This window comes from Leucoraja erinacea, chromosome 13 (genome assembly GCF_028641065.1).
Source record: "Leucoraja erinacea ecotype New England chromosome 13, Leri_hhj_1, whole genome shotgun sequence".
Classification (NCBI taxonomy): domain Eukaryota; kingdom Metazoa; phylum Chordata; class Chondrichthyes; order Rajiformes; family Rajidae; genus Leucoraja; species Leucoraja erinaceus.
In genome coordinates this window covers 11,940,985-11,966,761 of record NC_073389.1, presented here as the reverse complement: position 1 = coordinate 11,966,761, position 25,777 = coordinate 11,940,985, and the positions used below count along the sequence as shown (strand labels likewise).

The 25,777-nt window shown below is 40.0% G+C and overlaps 1 protein-coding gene across 1 annotated transcript in view; it reads left to right on the top strand.

The window, feature by feature from the left end:
• grik1a (glutamate receptor, ionotropic, kainate 1a) overlaps nucleotides 1-25,777 on the top strand; it is a 276,013-nt gene that overhangs the window by 205,935 nt on the left and 44,301 nt on the right. Inside the window, 3 exon segments of the mRNA XM_055644485.1 lie at nucleotides 7,893-8,116; nucleotides 17,687-17,805; nucleotides 22,497-22,714. Of these exon segments, the coding sequence (XP_055500460.1) occupies nucleotides 7,893-8,116; nucleotides 17,687-17,805; nucleotides 22,497-22,714 (561 nt within the window).

Below are 25,777 nucleotides of genomic sequence, written 5' to 3'. Positions count from 1 at the left end.
GATGGTAGGAGGGTAAACAGTCCAATGGTTGGGGTGAGAGCAGTCCTTGGCGATGCTGAGCGCCCTCCGCAGACAGCGCTTGCTTTGGACAGACTCAATGGAGGGGAGCGTGGAACCGGTGATGCGTTGGGCAATTTTCACCACCCTCTGCAATGCCTTCCGGTCGGAAACAGAGCAGTTGCCATACCATACAGTGATGCAGTTGGTAAGGATGCTCTCGATGGTGCAGCGGTAGAAGTTCACCAGGATCTGAGGAGACATCCCGAAGATGTAAGGAATTGTAAGTTAATTGGGCTCAGTGAATTGCCCCGAGTTTGTCGTGCATGGATGTGAAAGTGAAATAACAGAACTAGTATGAACGGACGTTTAATGGTCAGCATAGACTCAGTTGACCAAAGGGCCTGTTTCCATGCCGTATCATTCAATTCAATTCAATTTAGTGCTCCAATGGAGGAATCAGGGTGACTGCCTTGCACAAGGATGGCCCTGAACTTCAGTCTCCTGTTGCTGTAATTCTCTATCCTCCACCTGCCTTGACATCTTTATCCTTGTCCTCCTGCATTGTTCCAGTGATGCCCAACGTGACCTCAAGGAACTGCACCTCATCAATGGTATTTTTTTGAATTTGAACAAGTTTAGGTAGCCTCCTTTATCTCCAACAGATATATTTGTCTCTTTCTGCTTTATTTTGTTATAATGTTCTCTATCTCCATTTGCCAATTTTTAAAGTAAGTTAAACCTTTGGTCGACACGACTGTCCAGACATTACGGTTCTCACCAAGCACCTGCTTATCTCCTTGCTTTTCCAGTTCTGATGAAGGAACATTGAACCGAAATATCGACTGTTCCCCTCCCCTCTAATGCTGTCTGGCCTGCTTCCAGCATTCCAGCATTTTATGTTTATATACCTTTGGGATGTGCTTTGAAGCATTCTTCAATAAATAAAAATGTGTAATTCGTACAAATCCTTTCTGCATGCAAAATAAGTGGTTTCTCCAAAGTAGCAGTTGGGGATATGTCAGCTGCGCAGTGATGTGTGGAACACAATGAACATACCTTGTCAGAATAACTGCTGTGGTATTTCCTCATTCTAATGTAACTCTAAATATGTCTTTGCTATATGGGGGCTTTGCTTGTGGAGAATTAAGTAGGAATTAATGAAGTTTGAAAAGAAGGTGCCAAACATATTAATTCCTAGAAATGATGAACAACTTGCTAATGTATTGGAAGAAAAGACATGTATTCATGAATTAAACTCTGAATAATCAAACAATTTTTCAAAATGCAGTACAAATGAAGTGAAACATATAACGCAACGTTCAGTAAAGTATTTGAGCAACAAAGACCATTAAGAACGTTGCATCTAAACTAATCTGGTTCTTGTGGAACGCTGAATTGTGTCCATTGATAGGATTCCCCTATTTTTCATAGAAACATAGAAAATAGGTGTAGGAGTAGGCCATTCAGCCCTTCGAGCCTGCACCGCCATTCAATATGATCATGGCTGATTCATAACTCTTAAATTTAAATAATACTCACATTAATGCTGTTTATCAGTTTATTTTAAATTAAATAGTGTTCTCAAAAATAATTTAGGCTTGGATTAACTTCGTAATCATTTCCCTTTATTCTCATCCTGGCTCTGAACTTTTTCAACAATGTGACTCATGAGAAGATGTAAATGGATACCAGCCAGTGGTGAAACTTATCATTGTAAAACATTGTGAGATGAATTCCCATCTAAACACTGACTGGGTATTTCATTCAACTGCTGTAATGTCGAAGGCAAGGGCAGAAAAAGACCACTAGACTCACTGATGCTCTTCTCCTGTGCCATGTGATTATATTAGCCAAAACCACACCACAGAAGAAAAAAATTAGTTGTGAGAGGCCATTTCTTTATTCCCATCTACATTATCTGTAGGTGGACCACACACAATGACCCATGCAGACCCCCCCACCCCCCCCCCCCCTTCCCCTTCCCCTTCCCCCACCCCTCTTCCCCCTGTCCCCTCCCTTCTCCCTTGCAACCCCGTTTTTGATGTTTCAATTTTATTCTCGATGCTTCTTGGCAGTGCTTCTACAGATGTGCTTAAGCTCAAATTAAGTGGAGCATAGGCATATGATTCACGCTAGATTAAATTATATAATGCAAGTCTTTTTGATGGCTTTGCAATTTTCAACTTCTGATACTTTAATGTTTCTTTGAATCTGTTGGGATTTCCCCATTTGAGTGTATAACTACCATTGAGTTGCTTTCAAATCAGTGATCATGAAGCATAAATACAGGAGGGAGGGCAGTGAAAGCTTGAATGAATTATTAGCGTTGAAATCTGTTTAAATGGCTCATTTACTACATTTTTAAAGGCACTCCAATTTTCCCGTTACTGCTGTCAGAATTTTAAAGAAAGAGATAATTAATCATTCAAATCAGTCAGGCATGTGTCGTAAGTCCCTGATCCCTAGATGGTGTGAAATCTGCATGTAAACAGAAAGCAGACTTGCAACAGACCAAAATGCAACTTCAGACATTTCTATCTTTCTTTTACTTAAAGAATGATTGAATGAATGGTGTGGCCATTTACAAAAAAAGCTTATTTTTGACGAGATAGATTGGTGGCGAAACCCAGCAGGACAAGCAGCATCTCTGGAGAGAAGGAATGGGTAATTCCTTCTCTCCATGGATGCTGCCTGTCCTGCTGTGTTACTCCAGCATTTTGTGTCTATCTTCCGTGTACAGTATAACCAGCATCTTCAGTTCCTTCCTTAACATGACTTCTTACAAGAGAACAGTTTTATTGAAAGGTTTTGTTAAAATGTAAAACCTTTTACAGCAAAACCTCTTGCAGTAAAACCTCCTCTCCATTCATTGTAAAAGGGGTCATTTTGTTAACCACCATAAGACCAGATGTTATTTTCTGTTGTATAGACCGTACCTTTTTTTATCAACTGCACCAATTGGTGTCGATTACAAAGTGAGATAGTGGTTGTGCACTGATAAATATGGTATGTGATGTTCCATTAGGCGTTGTGGTACCTGCTTCCTCAGCCAGAAAGCAGCCGACTAATGTTCCACGAAAACGCTTCCACTGAGTGAAAGTGGAACCTTCACCTTCATGAAACATTCAATTTGCACCAGGCGTTGGCATCCTAAAGTACACAGATTTAGCAAAGTGAACAACAATTAAATATCTCTAATACGATATGATACGATAGAACGTTATTTATCCCAGGAGGGAAATTAATTTGCCAACAGTCATAAAAAACACAAAATACATGAAAGTGATGATTAGAAAGGCTTTGGGGATGTGCAAAGGTTGAGGAGGAGGGGGGAAGGGGAGTCAGTCTCAGTCTACCCCACAACAGAAGGGGAAGGAATTGTAAAGTTTGATAGCCACAGGGAAGAAGGATCTCCTTCTAATCCTAAATTTCCAAATTCTAACAGCATTTTTTAAAGAAACAGAACACTATCCGCATTAAACTTCATCTGCCATGCATCTGCCCACTCTCCCAACCTGTCCAAGTCACTCTGCATTCTCACAGCATCCTCCTCACAGCTCACACTGCCACCCAGCTTTGTGTCATCTGCAAATTTGCTAATGTTACTTTGAATCCCTTCTTCCAAATCATTGATGTATATTGTAAATAGCTGCGGTCCCAACACCGACCCCACTAGTCACTGCCTGCCATTCTGAAAGGGACCCGTTAATCCCTACTCTTTGTTTCCTGTCTGCCAACCAATTCTCTATCCATGTCAGCACTCTACCCCCAATAACATGTGCCCTAAATTTGCCCACTAATGTGAGACCTTACCAAATGCTTTCTGAAAGACCATGTACACTACATCCACTGGCTCTCCCTTGTCCATTTTCCTAGTTACATCTTCAAAAAATTCCAGAAGATTAGTCAAGCATGATTTCCCCTTCATAACTCCATGCTGACTCGGACCGATCCTGTTACTGCTATCCAAATGTGTGGCTATTTCATGTTTTATAATTGACTCCAGCATCTTCCCCACCACTGATGTCAGGCTAACTGGTCTATAATTCCCTGTTTTCTCTCTCCTGCCTTTCCCTTCCAATCCACAGGAACTGTATGAGAACTGCACTTCCTTAAGTACCCTGGGAAGCAGACCATCAGGCCCTGGGGATTTATCAGTCTTCAGTCCCATCAGTCTATCCAACACCATTTCCTGCCTGTGGATTTCTTTCAGTTCCTCCGTCACCCCAGATCCTTTGGCCTCCACAGCCGTCTAGCAGTAAATTACACAGATTCACTACCCTCTGGCTAAAGAAATTCCTCCTCATCTCCTTCCTAAAGGTACATCCATTTATTCTGAGGCTCTGGTCCTAGACTCTCCAACTAGTGGGAACATCCATCTCACATCCACTCTATCCAGGCCTTTCATTATTCAGTAAGTTTCATTGAGATTCCCACCTCCCCTCATCCTTCTAAACCAGTGATTAAAGACACTAAGCTATCAGATGCCCCTCAGACATTAACCCACTCATCCTTGGATCATGCTTGTAAACCTCCTCTGAACCCTCTCCAACCCTCCTCAGATATGGGGCCCAAAACTGCTTACAATGCTCCAATGCGGTACGTTATAAAGGTGACTTGTAAAGCTTCAGCATTCCATCTCTGCTTTTATAAGCCATGAATGCGAATGTTGCATTTGCCTTCCTTACTACCGATTCAACCTGCAAATTAACCTTTTGGGAATCCTGCACCAACACACCCAAGTTTCTTTGCACCTCCAACTTTTGAGTCCTCTGCCCATTTAGAAAATAGTCGACACCTTTATTCCTACAACCAAACTGTATCGCTGCACACTCTGCTACCACTACCATCTACCACTTTGCCCACTCTTCTGCTGACTCCCTGCTTCCTTTACACCACGTGCCCCTACACCTATCTTCTCTTTTAACTCCTCACACTTTCTTCAAGTTAAAGGTATAGCCATGGGGATTCACAAGGACGCCAGCTATGCCTGTCATTTTGTTAGTTACGTTGAACAGTCTTTGTTCAAATGTACTCCGGCGCCATTCCCCAACACTTTGCTACATTGATTACTGCATTGGTGCTGTCATCTGCATCCATGCAGAACTCTACTGATTTCATCAACTTTACTACCAACTTCCAGTATGCCCTCAAATTCATTTGGACAATTGTTACCTCTTTTTACTTTCTCAATCTCTTTGGCTTCATCACAGGAGACAGACTATTGACTGACATCTTATACAAACCCATTGTCTTCCACAATTACCTTGATTGCACCTCCTCTCATCCTTCGTCTTGCAACGGTGTGATGCCGTAGTTTCAATGTCTCCATCTCTGTCACATCTGCTCCCAAGATGAAACTTTTAATTCTCGGATATACAAGATGTCTTCTTTCTTCAGTAAACATGGATCCCCCTGCTATGTTTGTGTTGCTCACCAGAGCCCTGGTCTTTACCTTTCACCGCACCAGCCTCTGCATCCAACACATGTTCTCCAACAATTTCTCCACTTTGAGCATGATCCAACCGCGAGTCACATCTTCCCATCCCCACGACTTTCTGCAGAGACCCCCCCCCCCCCTCTCCGTAAGTCCTTGGTTTACTCAATTCTTCCCACCCAACCAAGCCCTGGTAATTTCCCCTGCAAACGCAGGTGATGTGGCACTTGTTCCTGTCTCACTTCCATCCAGGAATCCAAGTAGCTTTTCCAGGAGAGACAGAGATTCACATGCACCTCTTTAAACCTCATCTACTGCATTCAATGCTACGGATGTGGCTACATTTACATCGGTGAGTCCAAGCTTAGACTAGATGACTGTTTGACCAAACACTTGTCCTCGGTCTACTTAGGTCTGCTAGATCTCCCATTTGTTAACCATTTTAAGTCCAGTTTCCATTCCCATACCAACCTTTTTGCCTTGGACTTCCTCATTGACAGAGTGAGGCCACACACAAACTGGACGAACTGCACTTCCGTTTGGGTAGCTTACAACTCAACAGTATGAACATCAAATTCTCTGATTTTAAGTAAAGCCACCAATACCCCTTCTCTCGTTCCCATGTCTCCCCTACCCCAGTCCTATTTCTCTCACTATCCGCCCCTGTTCCCAGCCACCCCTCCCCAGCCCCTTCCACCTATATCTGAATATTCTGTCCTTACACTTCACTCCTCTCCTTCTCCCTTTTGTCTCCTGTCCATCTATAGCTTTTCTCACTTTTCTCAGCTGTCAATAAACCCACATCACGTATCCACCTATCACTTGCCATGCTTGTTCCATCCCAACCTCTCTTTGCAGCTTTTTCTCCACCCCCCCCCCCCCCCCCCCCCCCCCCCCCCCCCCCCCCCCCTATCACCATCAGTCTTGAGGAAGGGTGCTGACCCAAAATGTCACATATCCATTCCTTCCATAGATTTTGCCTGAGTTACTCCAGCACCTTGTGTTTTGCTAAAGATTCCAGCATCAGCAGTTCTTTGTGTTATAATTTGTTCCACTGACTCATAAGATTGTGGATATGATTAGTATTAGTTCGAAAGCTTGAGCACAAATGCTGTCCTTTGGATGAATTATGAAACTATGGCGATGGCATCATCAAAAATATAAATTGCAGTTTGTGGGAACTTGTTTGGCATAAATTGGCTGCATCTTTTCCTATAATAAAATAGTGACTACATTAATAAAAAAATACATGTCTTGGGGATTTTCTGTAGACATGAAACACACATTTTAAACATTTTTTCAAACTGTAGTTGATATTCAAATAATTATTTCTTCACAACTGGACATGTATTTTTACCTAACTCTTCTCCAATTACCATAATTTACCTTAAATTGCAGATTTGAATACAATGCGGATTGTGTTTCATCTCATGCCCAGGTCGTTTGTCAAAGTGAAGAGTTTGCTTTGTTGTCAGTGTTTATTAGAAATGTGCTACATTTTCCTGTGGTGGCAGGCTGGCCTCCTAATAGCAAGTGTCACTGAATTTTAGATCACAGCACATTCACATTATGACAGAAACACATTTTGTTTTTTCCCCCTGTTTGTGCATCTAATTAAGCAAAGTAGCTCTTCCCGTAAAGCAGATGTTAAAACAAGATTTTTCCGATTTGACGTGCGGCGATATATTTAAGTTAATATGATGTGGGATTAAAAATATGCTGCGTTTGATGCATCACAAAGCACTGTTCCCTGAAGTCAGTTCCCTGATACCCTTACTTATGTTCTACAAATATCATAAAGGCAGAAATTGTTTTTGACTTTGTTTTAAATTTTGATGGAATTCTGTTTTCCTAAACCATATTAACTCAGACAGCTAGATTAACTCAGTTCAGTAAAATTGATTAATCTGTCATCTCTAATGATCCAATAGTTAAATTCAGTCTTTGTAAAGAGAACATTTTGTTATCTGGGATGTCAATGAGCCGTGAAGATATCAATGCAATTTTAATTTTTCTATTATCATGCCCTCTCCCATTCTGCTTGAAAGGAAAATCAAAGATTAAAAGTGATTGAAAATCAGAGAGCATTATTTCAATTCATATCTGTTTTTCACAGTGACAACTGTTGTTCATTAGCTGCACTGTATAAGAACACTATGCAGACTACTTCTTCACTGTGGATGGAGGCAATACGAGTTGCTAACCATATGAAGATAGCTGCTGCCTACATATTTTGTCTCAGTAAAATATAATCTAAGAAAATTATGTTGAAAAGACTTTAGATAGCAGTGCTTTTGATACTGAACTCGCAAGTCCAGGCAGTTATTTAGCCATTTCTTGTCTAAGTTGACCATTTGAAGGATATAAAGCATGCTCTACTTAATTAAAAATATTGCTGAACAAATTATTGTTCATTGGCATCTTATGGTTGTAACTCTCTTCTCCTTTCTTGCAGAAAGCAGATTTGGCAATTGCCCCTCTCACTATTACCTATGTACGTGAGAAAGTTATAGATTTCTCTAAACCTTTCATGACCCTGGGCATTAGTATCCTCTACCGTAAACCCAATGGCACGAACCCGGGCGTTTTCTCCTTCCTGAATCCGTTATCCCCTGATATTTGGATGTATGTGTTGCTGGCATGCCTTGGGGTCAGTTGTGTACTCTTCGTTATTGCCAGGTAAGCAATGATGATTGTGATCTTGGCAAGCTATGGGATTAAGAGAATGGGAAACATTGCTGTAATCATTAAAATTGATTTTCTTTCCCAAACTGTGTTACAATGTATTTGACTAAGATGATTTTTTTTTGCTTTGCTTTGATTTTAACATTTAATAATTTTGCTACGGTTTGATCCGTGAAATTCTGAATACATTAGCATCCAAATCCAGCCAACCTTTTCATGCAAAGGGTTCTTGGAATCTGGAACAAACTGCTTGAGTGGGTAGTGGTGGTGGGCACTCTCTGAACAGTTAATATATATCTGGACAAGCATGTAAATCATCAAGGTGTAGAAGGCTACAGACCAAGTGCTGGTAAATAGGATTAGCACAGCTAAATACTTACTTGATGACCAGTGAGCACATGGTGAGCTGAAGAGCTTGTTTCTGTGCTGATTGACTCTACGATTCTGTGTCTCAGGAAGAAATAGAGTCATAGAGTGATACAGCGTGGAACCAGGCCCTTCGGCCCAACTTGCCCTCACCGGCCAACATGCCCCAACTACACTAGTCCCACCTACCAGCATATGGCCCATATCCCTCCAAACCTGTCCTATCCATGTATCTGTCTAACTATTTCTTAAACATTGGGATAATCCCTGCCTAAACTGTGTTGAAAGTGGTGGAAAGTGGAAAGCTGTGCCCTTGTAGCTGACCTGCAGTGTTGCAGACTCAACCTTTACCTTTGTTACTATCTCAGTAAAATGCAATGTCAATGCTGATCATTCTCACCTCACAAAAGAGACAGGTCTTTAAAAAATAAACACCTCCCAAATGTCAGGCATGTAATTTTTTTATAGTTTCTATAATGTTGAACTGAAAATAATTCTGCTAAATTCTTTCCTTCAAAGAAAATTGTAAGACAGGACTCAGAGTTGAATTGTCTTTGTTGATGTCATTACCACTATTTCTACCACTGGGATGGGTATATATTAGAACTGCTGATGGTATAAATTAAAGCATTTAAAGAGTATCAATATGAAATGTGGAGGATTTTACACAAAAGATGCGAGACCTCTTTCTTTAAAACATGTTAATAACTTTAATCACTAGTTAATTCAGTCCACATTCCTGCTCCTTTGCATCCTTACACAGTATCGTATTTGGTAAATGTTTTTAAGTTAATTGATATATCTTCCAGTGAGTGGCAGAAACTCTGTCTTTTGAGTTATGCCATGGTTTTCAGAACCTGTATTTTTTAAATTCTTTTTGCAAAATGACTTAGCTAAACCTTTTAAAAACTCCGTTAAAGATGTTGATAATTTCAATCTTCTCTCTTTCCTGCTTCTAGGTGCTTAACATTATCACATGCACCAAAAAATCCTTTAAACTCACTTTAAAGGAACAACAACCAACATTATTGAGCTATTTTCCTGTCCCCTGGTTACTCTTCACAGACAGTAAACCTCGGATAATCCATTATCTGATTGCCCAGAAAACTGGGGGATATTTCCTGCAGCCCCTTTAAATTTACTGGGTTTGTTTCCCACATTCTCTGTTATCTCACCTGCTTCAATGAAAAATACGTTACACCACTGAGTAACATCTTTAAAAGAAAACAAATTAAAAGTGGATTGGGTGTTTTTTAAGATTACTTGTTTATCTTAAATGGTCTGGGAAATCCGCTAGTGCTGGATTACCAGAGATTTACTGCACATGTTTCTGAAGTGATGGCACTCTCATAATGGAGGAAATGTAACTGTTTATTTGTACATACTAATAATGATAGATGACCTGTAAGATAATGAGATAATGTTAATTAGGGGCAAATGTTGGTTGTGAACCCTGCCCTACATAGTGCGGACAGAGTGTTGGACTACATTTTAATCTTTAATGTTAGACTGGATTTTGTGTTCTGGTCTCATAAGGTCATAGGTGATAGGAGCAGAATTAGGCCATTCGGCCCATTAAGTCTACTTCGCCATTCAATCATGGCTGATCTATCTCTCCCTCCTAACCCCCTCCTTCTCCTGCCCCCCCCCCCCCCCCCCCCCCCCCCCCATAACCCCTGACTCAATAGGAAGTGCCATGAAAAAACAATACTTCATGAAGGCCAAACTAATGTTGTGTCGGTAAGCATTTGATAAATAACAGTTTTCAGACCTTAAAATTAAAACAATTCCTCCACTTTGATGACCTCGAAAAGATCATCCACACATTTATCTCCTCCCGCCTAGATTACTCCAACTCTCTTTACACTGGCATCAGCCAATCTTCCCTGTCCCGCCTGCAACTGGTCTAAAACGCCGCAGCAAGACTCCTGACGGGCACCCGAAAAAGGGACCACATCACCCCGATCCTGGCCTCTCTCCACTGGCTCCCTGTACGGTTCCGTATACATTTCAAGACCCTCCTCTATGTCTACAAAGCCCTCAATGGGCTTGCCCCCTCCTACATTAAAAGTCTTCTTACCCACCACTCCACCTCCAGGTCCCTCAGATCGGCCGACTTGGGGCTGCTGAATATCCCGCGGTCTAGGCATAAGCTTAGGGGCGACTGCGCCTTTGCGGTTGCAGCCCCTAGACTGTGGAACAGCATCCCCTTTCCCTTCAGAACTGCCCCCTCCATCGACTCCTTTAAGTCAACACTAAAAACGTATCTATACTCCCAAGCCTTTCCTGACGTCCACTGAGCGAGGGCTATTTGTATATATGTATGTAGTTTGTTTGTTTATACTATTCTTATAACAAATGTAAAGCACTTTGGCCAACAAGAGTTGTTTTTTAAATGTGCTATATAAATAAATGTGACTTGACTTGACTTGACTAAAATATCCAAAATGTCTTTAAATCTAATGATCTACCTTTGAAAAGTTGTATAAAAAAGAACTGCAGATGCTAGTAAAATCGAAGGTAGACACAAAATGCTGGAGAAACTCAGCGGGTGAGGCAGCATCTATGTAGAGAAAGTATTGGCGAAGTTTCAGGTCGAGACCCAAAAGTAGTTAGCTGTTTGAATGTCCCATGCACAATGGTGCGATAAATTAATTTTGCCGTTCAGGTTATTTCAAGGAGAAATGTTGGCTAGGACAATAGTCTCTTTTTAATTTGAAGCTTAACCAGTAGATGAGACATTCATGGATCTTCAGGCCATCTTAGTGACACAGTTCCCCCCAAACACCTGCAGCTTGGAATTGTCATTGCCGGATCCTCATGCAGAAAGCATCATATTGGCCTGAGGCATCACAGATGTGAAGCCATTGTTTGATAATGCACAGCCTTACAATTCCCATAAAATTCAACGAGTTCTTGGATCATTTTGCAGATTTTATCTCTTCGGATTTTCCTTAATATTATCTGCCAGAGATATTATTTCCTGCCCCCTTTTTCCCCTCCTGAATTCCTCCTTAAGTATGCTTCTCAGTTCCCAAAACTCCTCCAGGGATATACTTGCCTCCTTTTTCCTTTCCAGAGCCACAATTCCTCTCATTATCCAGGCTTCCCTACTCCCACCTGCCTTGCCCTTCACTCTAACAGGAACATGCATGTCCTGAACTCTTGTCATCCACACTTTTAAAAGCATCCCACTTTCCGGACGTTCCTTTTCCTGCAATCAATGAGTATTTACTTATCAAGACCTGCAACAGATTAAATCTGCTACATGATCCAAGGCCTCGTTGAATTTTATGGGAATTATAAGGCTGTGCAGTAGCAAACTAAAAGTGAATTACTTTTTAATTTTTAATTTAAAAAAAAAAGTATTTTAGCTAACTTCAATTTTTTTTGTGATTATTAATAACATTTATATTTTAATTATTTACCTGACCTAAGGCTTTTTAAATATCTCAGATTGTCAAAGACATATAAAGACCTCTGTAAGTTCTGCAGACCTCAAAGCTGGGAGCAAGGCTTTGCCAGCTACTTAAGCTTTCAGAGCAACACCTCTTCATGGTTCTGCACCAGAGTACATCAGCACAATCTGGGATGCCTCAGGCCAATATGAATGCTCCCTGCATGAAGACCAGGCAATGGCAATTCCAAACTGCAGGTGTTTGAGGGGGACTGTCACTAAGATGGCCTGAAGATCCATGAAAGTCTCCTCCACTGGTTAAGCTTCAAGTAAAAAAGAGACTATTGTCTTAGCCAACATTTCTCCCTGAATTAACCTGAACGGCAAAATGAATTATCTCACTATTGTGCAAAAAACATTCAAACAGCTCACTGCTTTTCAAAAATAGTTCATTAGATTTACACATTTTGGATATTTTAAGGTCTGAAAGCTGTTATTTATCAAATGCTTATCAAAACAACAAATGCTTGTCCTTTTTTAGTTTACATGTGATAAGCTTGTTAAATTAGATCTCAGATAGCATATTGGAGTTTAACTCACTATTGCAGTAGCTTCTGTTTAAGTAACATTTTCTGACTAAGCCAACTAATAAGTGATTGAATGTTGCAATGAAAAACATGAATTTTTTAGGAGGCCTGGTAAAAACACAGAATGGCCAACCATCTAGCAAGTTAGGTGGCTGGATTATGAAATATTTGAGATTGCCGCTGTTAGTTAATCCCTGCTTGTATTAAAAAATATCCATTGACTTGGCTGCCACAATCCTCTGTGGCAATTAATTGGTATTAACAGCAGTCGATGTATGCTCTCCTTGAGTAGGTATTGAATAAGTACGTTTATTGGCCAATTATTCACATACAAGGAATTTGCCTTGGTGCTCCGCCCGCAAGTGACATCATGACATACAGTGACAGTTAGGAATGATACATAAAACATTAAACATTAATAATAAAACATTATTGATTAAACATGTGAATTAAATAAAATACCAGAGGAAAAGGAGGCTACAGATTTTTGGTTATTGAGAAGAGCTATTGTTCGTGGATAAAGCTGTTTTTATGTCTGGCTGTGGCAGCTTTTTATTGTAATCTTGTTAACATATTTGAAAAATATTGCTGGGCGTTAAAAAATGCAGTGGAGGCCAAGTCAATGGATATGTTGGGCAAAGATAGGTAGATTCTTGATTAGTATAGGTGTCAGTGGTTATGGGGAGAAGGCAAGAGAGTGATGCTGAGAGGGAAAGATGGATCAGCCATGATAGAATGACAGAGTAGACTTGATCGGCCAAATGGCCAAATTCTGCTACTATCACATAAACGTATAGATGTGTTTGATTTGATGTTACAACGTATAACACTGCAATGGACAACCCAGGTGAATACTCAATAATGATTTATACAATTAACAAAAACTCATGAAACTAAATTTGGGACTTTAATGAAGTATGTGAACTCAAAACTGGATTTGTTGACCTCTTGGCTGTGGAGAATTTTATTTTTTCAGTTGGTTCATGTCAATAGATTGGAAGATGGTTTCAAGCAATAAACCAGTTTAAAGAAGGGGTGATTATGGAGGTGGTCAGATTAACCATCTTAAATGATGCTACAGCTGTCTAAATGTATTGAATTTATCAGTCAGCTAAACGACGATATTAAGCAGCGACAACATTGAAAATAAAAACTTTTAGCTTGGGATAGACATGTTGTAATGTGTGAAGCATAAAGTACCAGAAGGCTGTTCATTTTCTGCTGTTTTCCAAGTCACTTGCTCTCTCTTGGGCCATTGCTGAGGTGTCTTTACTGATGTTGGATATTTCTACATCGGAATAGGAGGGGAAAAACGACCTGTCTTTTGTTGACTGTCACCAAGGTGTTCACATGGCACGTGCATGAAAGGGAAGATAGGATTCTTCTCGACTGGGATGGTTCTTTATCTCTAATTTCTTCTGGAAATTAAGTGACTGTAATGGAGTTAATCACACGCATTGCATCTTAGATCCCACCTTTGTTTAGGATGTTTTATTTCTTTAGATAAGGCTTATTATTAATGTTGCCTGGGTTTCAACAACTAAGTTACAGAGATAGGTTGAATAAGTTAGGTCTTTATTCTCTGGAGCGCAGAAGGTTAAGGGGGGACCTGATTTCTTTAAAATGATGAGAGGGATAGACAGAGTTGATGTGGCCAAGCTTTTCCCTTTGAGAATAGGGAAGATTCAAACAAGAGGACACGACTTCAGAATTAAGGGACAGAAGTTTAGGGGTAATATGAGGGGGAACTTCTTTACGCAGAGAGTGGTGGCGGTGTGGAATGAGCTCCCAGTGAAGTGGTGGAGGCAGGTTCATTGGTATCATTTAAAAATAAATTGGATAGGCATATGGATGAGAAGGGAATGGAGGGTTATGGTACGAGTGCAGGCAGGTGGGACTAAGGGGAAAAAAATTTGTTCGGCATGGACTTGTAGGGCCGAGATGGCCTGTTTCCGTGCTGTAATTGTTATATGGTTATATGGTTATTATACCTGTTGCCAATTATTTTTCTTTGAAAGGAAGCCCAAACGTTTTAATAATTAACAGTGTTTTTTGCTTTTGTGCAATCGGGGAGACAAATGTAAATGTAAAATACCCCGATCTTTATTAGTAAAAGATTATTAATAGTAAACTTCGCTGATGCAGTCTTCCTGGTTAAGTGAAGAGTTGTCAGCAGATTTATGCCAAGTATTCTAGAAGTACAACAATGTCACTGCATTGCCAAAGTAGTCTCCCATCTTAGTGGTGGCTTATTCAGTGGAGTAGCATACTTTGGAAAGGATAGGGATCAAATACGCTTCAGGTTTGGATCGTCAGAAGCTTAATACTGGATTTTCAGATGGTATCTATGGCCTATTTAAGCAGCTAGGAATAGATTGTGGTTCAAATCTCAATAGCCTAGATTTTACAAAACCAGTCCCTCAAGAATCTAAAGATTAGCTTGAATTTGTGGACTGCTTACAGTTGCAGCAGAAAGGATACGTTTATATAACTTACTGTTTAGGGCCAATGTCTGTTACTCGCTGGTTATCGTGTTCAACTTACAACTGATTACAAATTTACAGTTTTTACTTCACCTGTAATCACTGAAATCAGTTACCATTTCCATATGTGTATAATTCATAATGATGAATAATAATGAAATATTGTAGTTGAGCAATCCAGGACTGTGAACTTTGACCGGTATATATATTGATCTATGGTCAGTTTTCTGAAAGTGAGTTAAATGACCATATTTGCAGAATTTCCCCTTATAATCCTGGGACTATATTTTCTTCCAGCCGCCAGGTATGGTGATGGAGGCAGATGCAATATTGGCATTTAAGAGGCTTTTACATCGGCACATGGATGTGCAGGGACTGCCTCGGAAATGGATTCTTAGAGTAGCTTGTAGTGGAGCCTACCAGGAAAAAAGCAATTTTGGATTTAGTGTTTTGTAATGAACAGGATTTGATAAGGAAACTCAAGGTAAAGGAACCATTAGGAGGTAGCGACCACAACACGATAAGTTTTAATCTTCAAATTGGGAGCGATAAGGTGAAATTGGAATGGAAAGAGGACTACAGAGGCATGAGGGAGGAGCTGGCAAAGTTGACTGGAAAAGGACCCTAGCAGGGTTGACGGTAAAACAGCAATGGCAGGAATTTCTGGGAATAATCTGGAAGATGCAGGATCTTTTCATTCCAAAGAGGAAGATTCTAGGGAGAGAAAAAGACGACCGTGGCTGACAAGGGAAGTTAAGGACAGTATAAAACTGAAAGAGCAGGTGTATAACATAGCAAAAATTAGTGGGGAACTAGGGGATTGGGAAGCTTTTAAAGAACAACAGAAGGTAACTAATAAGAAAAGATGAAATATGAAGGTAAGCTAGCCAATAATATAAAAGAGGATAGCAAGAATTTCTTCAGTTACATAAAGAGCAAGAAAGGCAAGAGTGGATGTTGGACCACTGGTGAATGATGCAGGAGAAGTGATAATGAGGAATAAAGAAATGGCAGAGGAGTCAAACAATTTTTTTGCATCAGTCTTCACAGTGGAAGACACCAGCACATGCCTGAAATTCAAGAAAGTCAGAGGGTAGAGGTTAGAGGAGTGGCTGTTACCAGGGAGAAGGTGCTTGGGAAGTTAAAAGGGCTGAAGGTGAATAAGTCACCTGGGCCGGATGGACTGCACCCTCGTGTTCTGAAAGCGTGGCTTTAGTGATTGTGGAGGCTTTGATAATGATTTTTTAGGCGTCACTAGAGTCTGCAGTAGGTCCCAGATGATTGAAAAATTGCCAATATTACCCCGCTGCCCAAAAAGAGAGCTAGGCAGAATAGTGGGAACTATAGGCCGGCTAGTCTGACTTTGGTGGTTGGTAAGATTGTAGAGTCCATTATAAAGGCTGAGGTTACGGAATTCTTAGAAGTTCATGATAAACTAGGCCAAAGCCAGCATGGCTTTGTGAAGGGGAAGTCTTGTTTGACAAATTTGCTGGAATTCTCTGAAGAAGTAAATAGCAGGACAGACAAAGGACAGTCAGTAGATGTTGTTTACTTAGATTTTCAGAAAGCCTTTGATAAGGTGCCGTACGTTAGGCTGTTTAGGAAGATGAGAGCCCCTGGTATCCAAGGGCAGATACTAGCATGGATAGCAGGTTTGCTGGATGGCAACCTGATGTACTCATGTAAATCATAGCAAACATGAGCACATCGGGTATAGGTCCACCACCGATTTCCTGACAACTGAGTCCAGCACCTCCTTTAATCCAGACAAAATGATGAGAGCGCACATGAAATCCCCCCTAGAGGTGCCCCCGAAAATATGGACCCTGCTGGAGCCAGCAGATCCATCCCCTACCAATTCTGAGGCTCTGAGCCTTTACGCCAGACGCCATTCCCATAACCAACCTCCCCCGCATTCAGCTGTGGCTGGGGCTTGGAACCCAGGCCCTGCTGGAGCCAGCAGATCCATTCCCCCCCCAATTCTGAGTGACTTTGCGGACGGTATCACGCCCCACGCCCCCCCCCCCCCCCCCCCCCCCCCCCCAGCTGCTTGTTCAGTACCGTTCAACTCATCTTGTGGCTACGACCTCCGTTGGTCTGGCAAAACGGATAATCCGGCAAGATTCTGAAACCTAGGGTGCTGTAAAATCAGTGGTGAGCTTGTAATGCAAAAGAGAAAATAAACTGAAACAGAATATAACGTTACAGTTACAGAGAAATTGCAGATAAAAAGCGCTAGGACTGCGATGAGGTAGGTTGGAAGATTGGAAATTCATCCATAACATATCAGAGGTCTGTTCAACAATCTAATTACAGCGGGGAAGAAGATATACTGGAATTTGGTGGTGCCTGCTTTCAAACATACAATTCTACACTCTGAATGTCACTCGCAATAGCACTTTGAATTGGAAACCAATGTCCCAAATGACCTTTCCTTTAACAGTTATACTGGAGTCTTGAGCAACCTTTACAGAATACAAATGCTTGGAGGCAAAAGCTATTGGGAATACTTCCTGATCTCTGTTAAACACTGAACCACAGCTGCAGAGTAAATGCAGCTATAAATCTATTCAGCTATCGTAATGAACAGTGTCACATTTTAGTAGTTCATTGATTACTAATCCATTTGTTGATTTTTCCTTTTCCCCAGCACTGTTGAATGCTTGACGGGTTTGCTGATGCACTGTGTATTCATGTGATATTTGAAGACTATTTCTGTTAATTACCACAGGTTTACACCATACGAATGGTACAATCCCCATCCTTGCAATCCTGAGTCGGATGTAGTGGAAAACAATTTTACTTTACTAAATAGTTTCTGGTTTGGAGTTGGAGCGCTCATGCAGCAAGGTACATAGGTCACACATCATTTCTACACATATCCCTCAGTGTGCTGGGGGCCTTAGTGCGTGGTAAGCTCCATCCTCAGCAATTATGCTCCATACTGTAAAACCTAGCCCAACTAAACAAAAAAGCATGATTATGAATAGTGCATACATTTGATGGCACGAAAATATAACAAACTACAAAAAAAAAGGATTTGTGCCTGAGGATTAAAAGGACTGAAAACCGAAAGGGCATTAAAGAGACTCTGCACTGCAATTGCACCAGAAATTAAAGAAAGTCTAATACTTTAAAAACTGGGTGAGGTCTAGCTTCATTTGGTGAAGTAATTTTAATGACTGATGTCTAAATTGCATATCTGTGTGTCTTTTTTTAAATCCCTGCTAAGAATGTTATGCAATTCAATCTCACCTTATACAGCTCAGTGTTAACATGGCAGGTTTTAAACAGGGACCGCAATTTTACATGAACAAGGGTTCAGTTTTAATTTAAGTGAAGATTGCTATTTTTATTATTGAAATGGGATGAATCCCGACTAAATCTGAAATGATTAGAGACCTAGTCAGAAACTGAAAGTTTAGATATTTCCATTTGTATGTATTTTTCTCTGAGGGCTTTCTATTGGTCATTCTCACAATAATTGCAATTTTAAATAACTTCTGTCTGAAAGCTGATAGAAATCATGTATGGTTGCAATATATGCTAAACATACACAATAAGCAACAATCCTAAAACTGACAGACATGCAACTACTATTGGGATGCTATTTTACAAAGAGTAGAGTATGTTTTAGTTCCTTCTTACTATATTCAAAATGTTGTGCAAAGAAAATATATAAATCCCATTGAGGAATCTTCCACTGGGGCTGCACCCACACAATTGTTCTGGTGGGGAGGGGATTGCATTCTTCTCTAGTTAAGGAAGAAGGTCAAAATAAACCTCAAGAGTAATTTGCTCAAACTGGGTGACACAAATCAATAATACTCCAGTTTAATTAGGATGAGCATTCAGGAAAACAAACGCATGGTAAATAAAATAAATCCTATTTAATCCCTAATATCCACTATTTTTAGAAAAACATACAGAACAATGTATAAAGAGATAAAAGCAACTTTAGCATTCTGGGAGCTGATGCTTTATCAGAACTCCTGCATAAAAGAAATGTAATTTTATAAATGAAAATAGATGCACAAAAATTAAATTCGACTGATGCGTTAAACATCAATACCATTTTGATATTCCAGGGTGAAAATCAAGGAAAGGTAACTATATTGGACTGATTTTTACTAAAAACAATTTCTTGCTTTCAGATTATGAATTAATAAGATAAGAATTAATAAATAATTTAAACCGACTGTTACTGCTCACTAAATTATACTTCAGCAGCTGCAAGTTGAATAAGTCTTACTGGGATAGACAGTAGGTTTGAGTTTAGGTGCTCTCTGTCAAAACTGAATTAAACAAAGATTACCCTCAGGTTTTACAGTATAGCATCTGTGTTTGTGTGTGATGGTTGGATGTGTGTGAGTGCTGATGAAAGCTGGTTTTATTTTACATTAACAATGGTGGCTGGTAAACTGAATGTATACCAACCACTCATGGCAAGCATGCTGGAGTTTACCATCATCCACAGCAAACTGTGGGATGTCGTGTCTGATAGTTGCCATTACCTTGGATACATGACAGTCAGCCCCAATCAGGCTCTGCTTGATAATTTAAAAGAGATTCTTAAACAAATGTTTGCACATACAAACTTGTGGTACTTGCAGACGAAAGCTTAGTTTCCACTAAGAGCTGCAAAAAAAGTAGTCCAATGCCAACATCTGTGTGGAAAATCTGTGATCTTTGCGCGATAGCCATCTGTTTGATTTTTTTAATGTGATGATCAGAGTTTCTCTTTCCTACAGACCATGAGCAAAGTCTGGATCAGGATTGGCTGTCATGTCTGCCCTAAGGCACAAAAGAGACTTCAGCAAGTATTGTCTCTGAGCAGATTTTACCCTAATTAAATTTTAATTTGCTGACTCAACTAGAATTCAGGCATGCCAACAAATTGTCAAATGGGATGAATTTTTGCATTAATCATCTTAAATGTATTTGGTGAGAATAAAAATAAACCATTTCAATACTAAGTGTAAAAGACAACTATGTAAAAATCCATGCTGATGTTGCGCCTTCCAAACTAAGGTGAGAGCAGAGATTTTTAAACTATTCAGTTTATAATTTTAAAGAAAATGGCAACCATCAAAATCTGAAAGCATATTTCGGAGTAGATTATGATGCTTTCTTTTTGGCTTTGGTGAATTACCAAATATTGGTGCTGTCTGACTGAATCACTGACTGAACACTGAATCAAATATGAAGGTAATAAATCCACCTATGCTGCAAATTGTCTGGACTTTACATATTCTATTTGTTATTCATCAATCCAGATGTAAAATTATAATAAAGTCTTAACCATTTATAAATCTATAAATCTAATCAAAATTTAAGCTATTAACATTAGTGAGATGTTGAAATATAAAAACATTTCTCCTGACCACCTCCTGCAGTATTAAGTTGTGCACAACTTTGACTGCTTTAGTTGTGTGCAATAGACCTGCTTTATTTACCATGCCTGCTGTAAACTACCAAAACACCTAGCTGTGGTTTGGAGCCATTATTCAGCTCCCTGATGTTTGAGTCTTGGAATTTACTGGAGTCCTGTCCATTTTAACAGTTAGTGAAGATTTCTGGAACATTTGTAGATTTACATGTTTACCACCAGAATAGTTGATAGTGCCTGCCATGTTATAATGTGAGGCTATGGGGTTAAGATGAGATGGTTTCGCCTGATGAGTTTCAGTGCCACACACAACAGGAAGACTGTTCAGCCAATCTCATTAGTGCCACTAGTAAGACTGCTTCTGTTGGTCCTGGTATTTTTGGGCAAGTGTTTGGAATAAGTGTTGACAGTCTCCGCATCTGATCGCAAGCCAGATCATCCAGCTGGGATACGCACAAATCTTTATTTTGGCATCGATTTTGGCTGTGAAACTTCTGAGTTCTAATGGCCTTCTAATTGTCTAATGACTATATCTGCATATGAGGATTGAACATTTGGGAAAGGTACCAGGGAATGTCGGCAATCTGTGGATCTGAAACTCGGCAAGACTAACCAGCTTCAGGGGAATAAAACTAATTGGAGAGGTGGAAAAGAAAATGGGTGAATTTTCTTGTTCACAGGGTAATTCGAATATCACGGTACTTTAATTGGGACACGTGACAACAAATGACCTTTGAAACTTTTGAAGTACATGCATAATGCTCGGGTATGGATAGTAACTGGCCAGAATATTCCCTCATTTCTTTGGACTGCATTGGCCTTTCTGACATGGCACTTCACAAGTTCACGTTAACAAATTATAGGTCAAATTTGGTCATTTGGCCCATCGAGTCTACTCTGCCATTCAATCATGGCTGATCTCTGCCACCTAATCCCATTTTTCAGCCTTCTCCCCATAACCCTTAACACTCGTTCTAATCAAGAACTTGTCTATCTCTGCCTAAAGATATCTGTCAACTTAGAGAGATCTGTCTCCTTAAAGATATGTTTTGTAATTGTTTTAAATAGAAATACATCATTCTATATTCTATATACATCATGCCCACTGTTGAAGCCAACATGCAATAAAAACCTGTTTTGTTTGATTCAGTGAATGAAGTCCATCTCCTTTCTTCCCTTCCCAATTTTTTTCTGTACTCTTTAATCTTTATGTTCATCAATTTTGCAGATGAAGCTGTTAAAATTCATCCAGTTTCTGCCCTGTGCTTTCTATTCTTATTAAATTGTAAAATATATGATGAAGCTGGAGTAAAGAAATGAATAACCATGTTGTCTGAAATAGTTGAACAGCAGCTGTATATGCCATGATTTAAGTTGATGCCTTAAATATACAATGTCGACCATCCATTTTTAAAATGTATTTATTTACTTCCATTTCCCATATAACACTTTGCCTTGGAACCATTGTATCTTATAACACAGGAACATTTTTCACTCATCACCTCTTTCCAAGGCTAATCTGAATTAGGCCCTGCTTCCTAATCCCCATTATATTGCTGGCTATTTGCACTACAGTGGAAGTGGCCATGTGTTTTTGCTCTGCCTGAGCTGCTACTCTAAATTTCACTCGCTTCAATTGCTTCTACCTGAAATGAACGTCTGAAGCTCCACTTACCTCCATATGAATATAATTTTGCAATGTCCTCTTCACTTTTTGATACATGAGATATTGCAAACTCCTTGACTGGAGGGAATTGTCACTTTGAAAACGCTCTTAATTTTAAACATAATAAGATTTCCTCATGGCCTCCTCTACTGCAGTGTGAGTAGTCCCCAACATCCTAATGCTCTCATAATGATACTTCAGTAATTGTGCATCATTCCATGGAATCACGGCCCTTTGTTGCCTGTACTCACTTATTGTCAGCTAAACCGTCAACCTGTATTGAATTGTCTACAGTGACAATGTGACAATATTGATCATTTCTGTATTTTGAGTTGCTCACCTGATTGTGTTCTGTGCTGTCTGTCCCATCATGTTTTACATAAGCCGTGCGTTCTTTGTCTCTGTGAGTGGGTGGTTCGGTGTTTGATTGTCCAGCAGCCTTCAATCCACAAAGCTGATATTTCCTTATTGCTACTGTTGTGACAGGATCAGAATTGATGCCCAAAGCTCTCTCCACTAGAATAGTGGGTGGAATCTGGTGGTTTTTTACATTAATCATAATCTCTTCGTACACTGCCAACCTGGCTGCCTTTCTGACTGTAGAAAGAATGGATTCTCCCATAGACTCTGCCGATGACTTAGCCAAGCAAACCAAAATAGAATATGGTGCTGTCAGAGATGGATCCACAATTACTTTTTTTAAGGTAGGACATTTTGTTTCTTATAACCTTACCAATGCAGCCTCTGTGATCATGAAAACTATATTGTACAGATCCAAATGCACATCTGAAACATTTTAATTTAGATTTTCTGTTGATTATCCATATGTTGCAGATCAGGGGTTTGATGTTAAATGGGAACCATGGCCTCCGGAGATTGGCTTGTTGTTTGTGTTGATGAATGAATGAATGAAATGTATGAATGAATGAATGAATGAATGAATGAATGAATGAATGAATGAATGAATGAATGAATGAATGAATGAATGAATGAATGTAAACTTCATTGTCATTCAGATATACACCTAGACACAGTGCACCTTGAACGAAATTTCGTTGCATTTGACTCTCCAAAATCAGGTAATAGTAAAAAGTGCTAGGTGCGTCCATAAAAATGCCTCATGTGCATGGTTCTGTAAAATAAATATATATAAAAAGTTTTTAAAAAGTGTCGATATTTAAAAAGTTCTAGCCTCGGTTTTGTTGATTGTTCAGTAGTCTTATGGCCTGGGGGATGAAGCTGTTGCAGAACCTGGTTGTCCCGCTCTTCATGCTGCGGTACCTCCTCCCAGAGTTAAGCAGTATGAACAGTCCAAATTGTGGGTGTGTGGGGGCTCTGGTAATGCCCTTAGCTCTAGTCAGACAGCGCTTGTACCCCATGTCCATGATGGAAGGAAGAGAAGTCCCAATGATTTTTTCCGCTGTCCTCACCACTCTCTGAAGGCACTTCCAGTCCTAAACATTTGGTTTGCTGTTAAATTCAATTGATGCTCTGACTGATAACCTGATGGTTTGTCTTTTTTTAAATATTCTGAACCAGTTTCAGATCACCAATATGGTGAATAGAATTACTTGTACAGATAGGAGCAAGGACACGTTTTGAATACAGTTAAAACATAGAGCTACATGTCTATTGTGAATTGCTTATTTGATCCCTAAAATAACCGACAAAGAATGTAACAGTCAAAGAAAATAATTGTTAGTCATTGATAATACGTGGGCTGTGAATTTAGGATACATTTCCACTTTTAATTTCTATATTGGAATATGAAAAAAAAGTCTTACTCCAGGCACATAATAGCAGTCCTAGAAATCATGTAGCATAACTCCAGGGTCAAGACCATTGCTATTGCAAGATTTTCGGTCCATTTTATAGAAAGTCCGGCTAGATGAATTCCATGCCAACGACACAGATATATTCAGAAAACATGTGTGGAACTACTTGTGGACCATTTTAAACCATTGCTTAAAACATCAAATGCTGATCTTCACATTGTATTTAATATAAAACAAATAAAGAAGCAGCAGTCTGGACCCTACTGGGATCCTTGCCCAATATTGACATGCACCACTTGACCAGCTCTCACTCCCCGCACTGTGTGCTCTACTAAATATGGATAGCAAATTTGCTATTTTGGAATATTTATGGATGTTCTTATCCAGTTGAGCAAAGTTCAAGTGGCTGCTATCTTTCTGGTAGGCACTTTATAATGGTGTCACGGTGCTGATTTAGTGCCTCTCTCGTTGTGGTGTCACCTTTATCATTAATCAGCATTGAGTTGCCTGTAATGACATTATTGCGTCTGCAGCAAAGATCATTCCTGTATTTGTGATAAGATGGGAGTCACTGTCCTCGACATTCAGCCTGTTTATGACTGCATGTGGGATTAAGGCACCTTTGTAAATGCTAAAATACCCAGCACCAGAACATACCTGCCATGGTCCCTCATGCCTATGTCTAACCATCTTCAGCTGTTTCATCAATGAGTATCATACCATTATAAGGTCAGAAGTGGAGATCTTCACTGAAGATTGTACAACTTTCAATTCCATTTGCAACTCCTCAGCAAATGAAGCAGCCCGTGCCATCATGCAGGAAGGAAGACCTTGGCAGCATTAAGGCATTGGTTGTTAGGTGTCAAGTAATATTTATGTCACACCAGTGCCAGGCAATGACCACTTCCAGCAACAGAGAGCCTAAGCACGTATTCTTAATATTCAATGGCACCACCATTGCCAAGTCCCCAAACACCAATATCACCATTGACCAAACATTCAGTCAGACCCTCCAGATAAATATTGCAGTTGGAAGCAAAGGTCAGAGGCTGGGTACCTGGCTTCCTGATACTGCACGGCCTGTACACAACAAACAAGACAGACATCAGAAGAGTGATGCCATAATCTCCACTTGTCTGGATGAATGTAATGACAACAAATCATATGAAACTTGGCACCATCTAGAACAAAGCAGCCCACTTGATTAATACCCCTTCAACTACCCTAAACATTGATTTCCTCCACCATTGCAGTATGCATGGTGCAGGAAATTTGCAAACTACACTGCAGTTGCTCTCCAGGCTACTAGGACTACTCATTCCAAATCTGCAATCTCTGCCACGAAGGAGGGCAAGGGCAGTAGAGGCAGAGAATATCACCATGTGCAGATTCCTCTCCAAATGACACACCATCCTCACAGGGAAATAGATAGCTGCTCCTTCATTAAAGTTGGATCTGCAATATGTCCTGTAACCCCCATCCAACAACACCGTAGTACCTTTGCCAGAAAGACTGGCAATTTAAGGAAGCTCAGTATTACCATCTTGTGCAAGAGGACTGAGCAATAAATACTGAGCTTCTGGTGATATATAGATTCCAAAAAGTTGGTTTATTCGTGTTCCTGCAAGTTGTAGCAACTAAACGGGGTTACAGTTATAAATAGAATCCTTTAATGAAGGCAGTAATTCTCAAAATGAACTATGGCGTACAGGTGCATCAATTTGGCAAGAGTCGCAAGATGTAAAAAAAACAGTTCTTAAAGTTGTCCCGTACAAACTGCAGTAATCAAGTATCTTTGCTCGTATCGTAGTACACATTGCACATGGCCAGTTAATCCATGTACATGCATTGTCTATACATAAGAAGCTGTCGGTCCCTGCACAGTATACTTAATATAAAGTTTGCACTGCACCTGTAATTAAGAAATAAACCTGAATAAACTCTAATAGTTTCAAAGCACATTTTGTGTAAGCTCTAGGGGTGATATTAAAC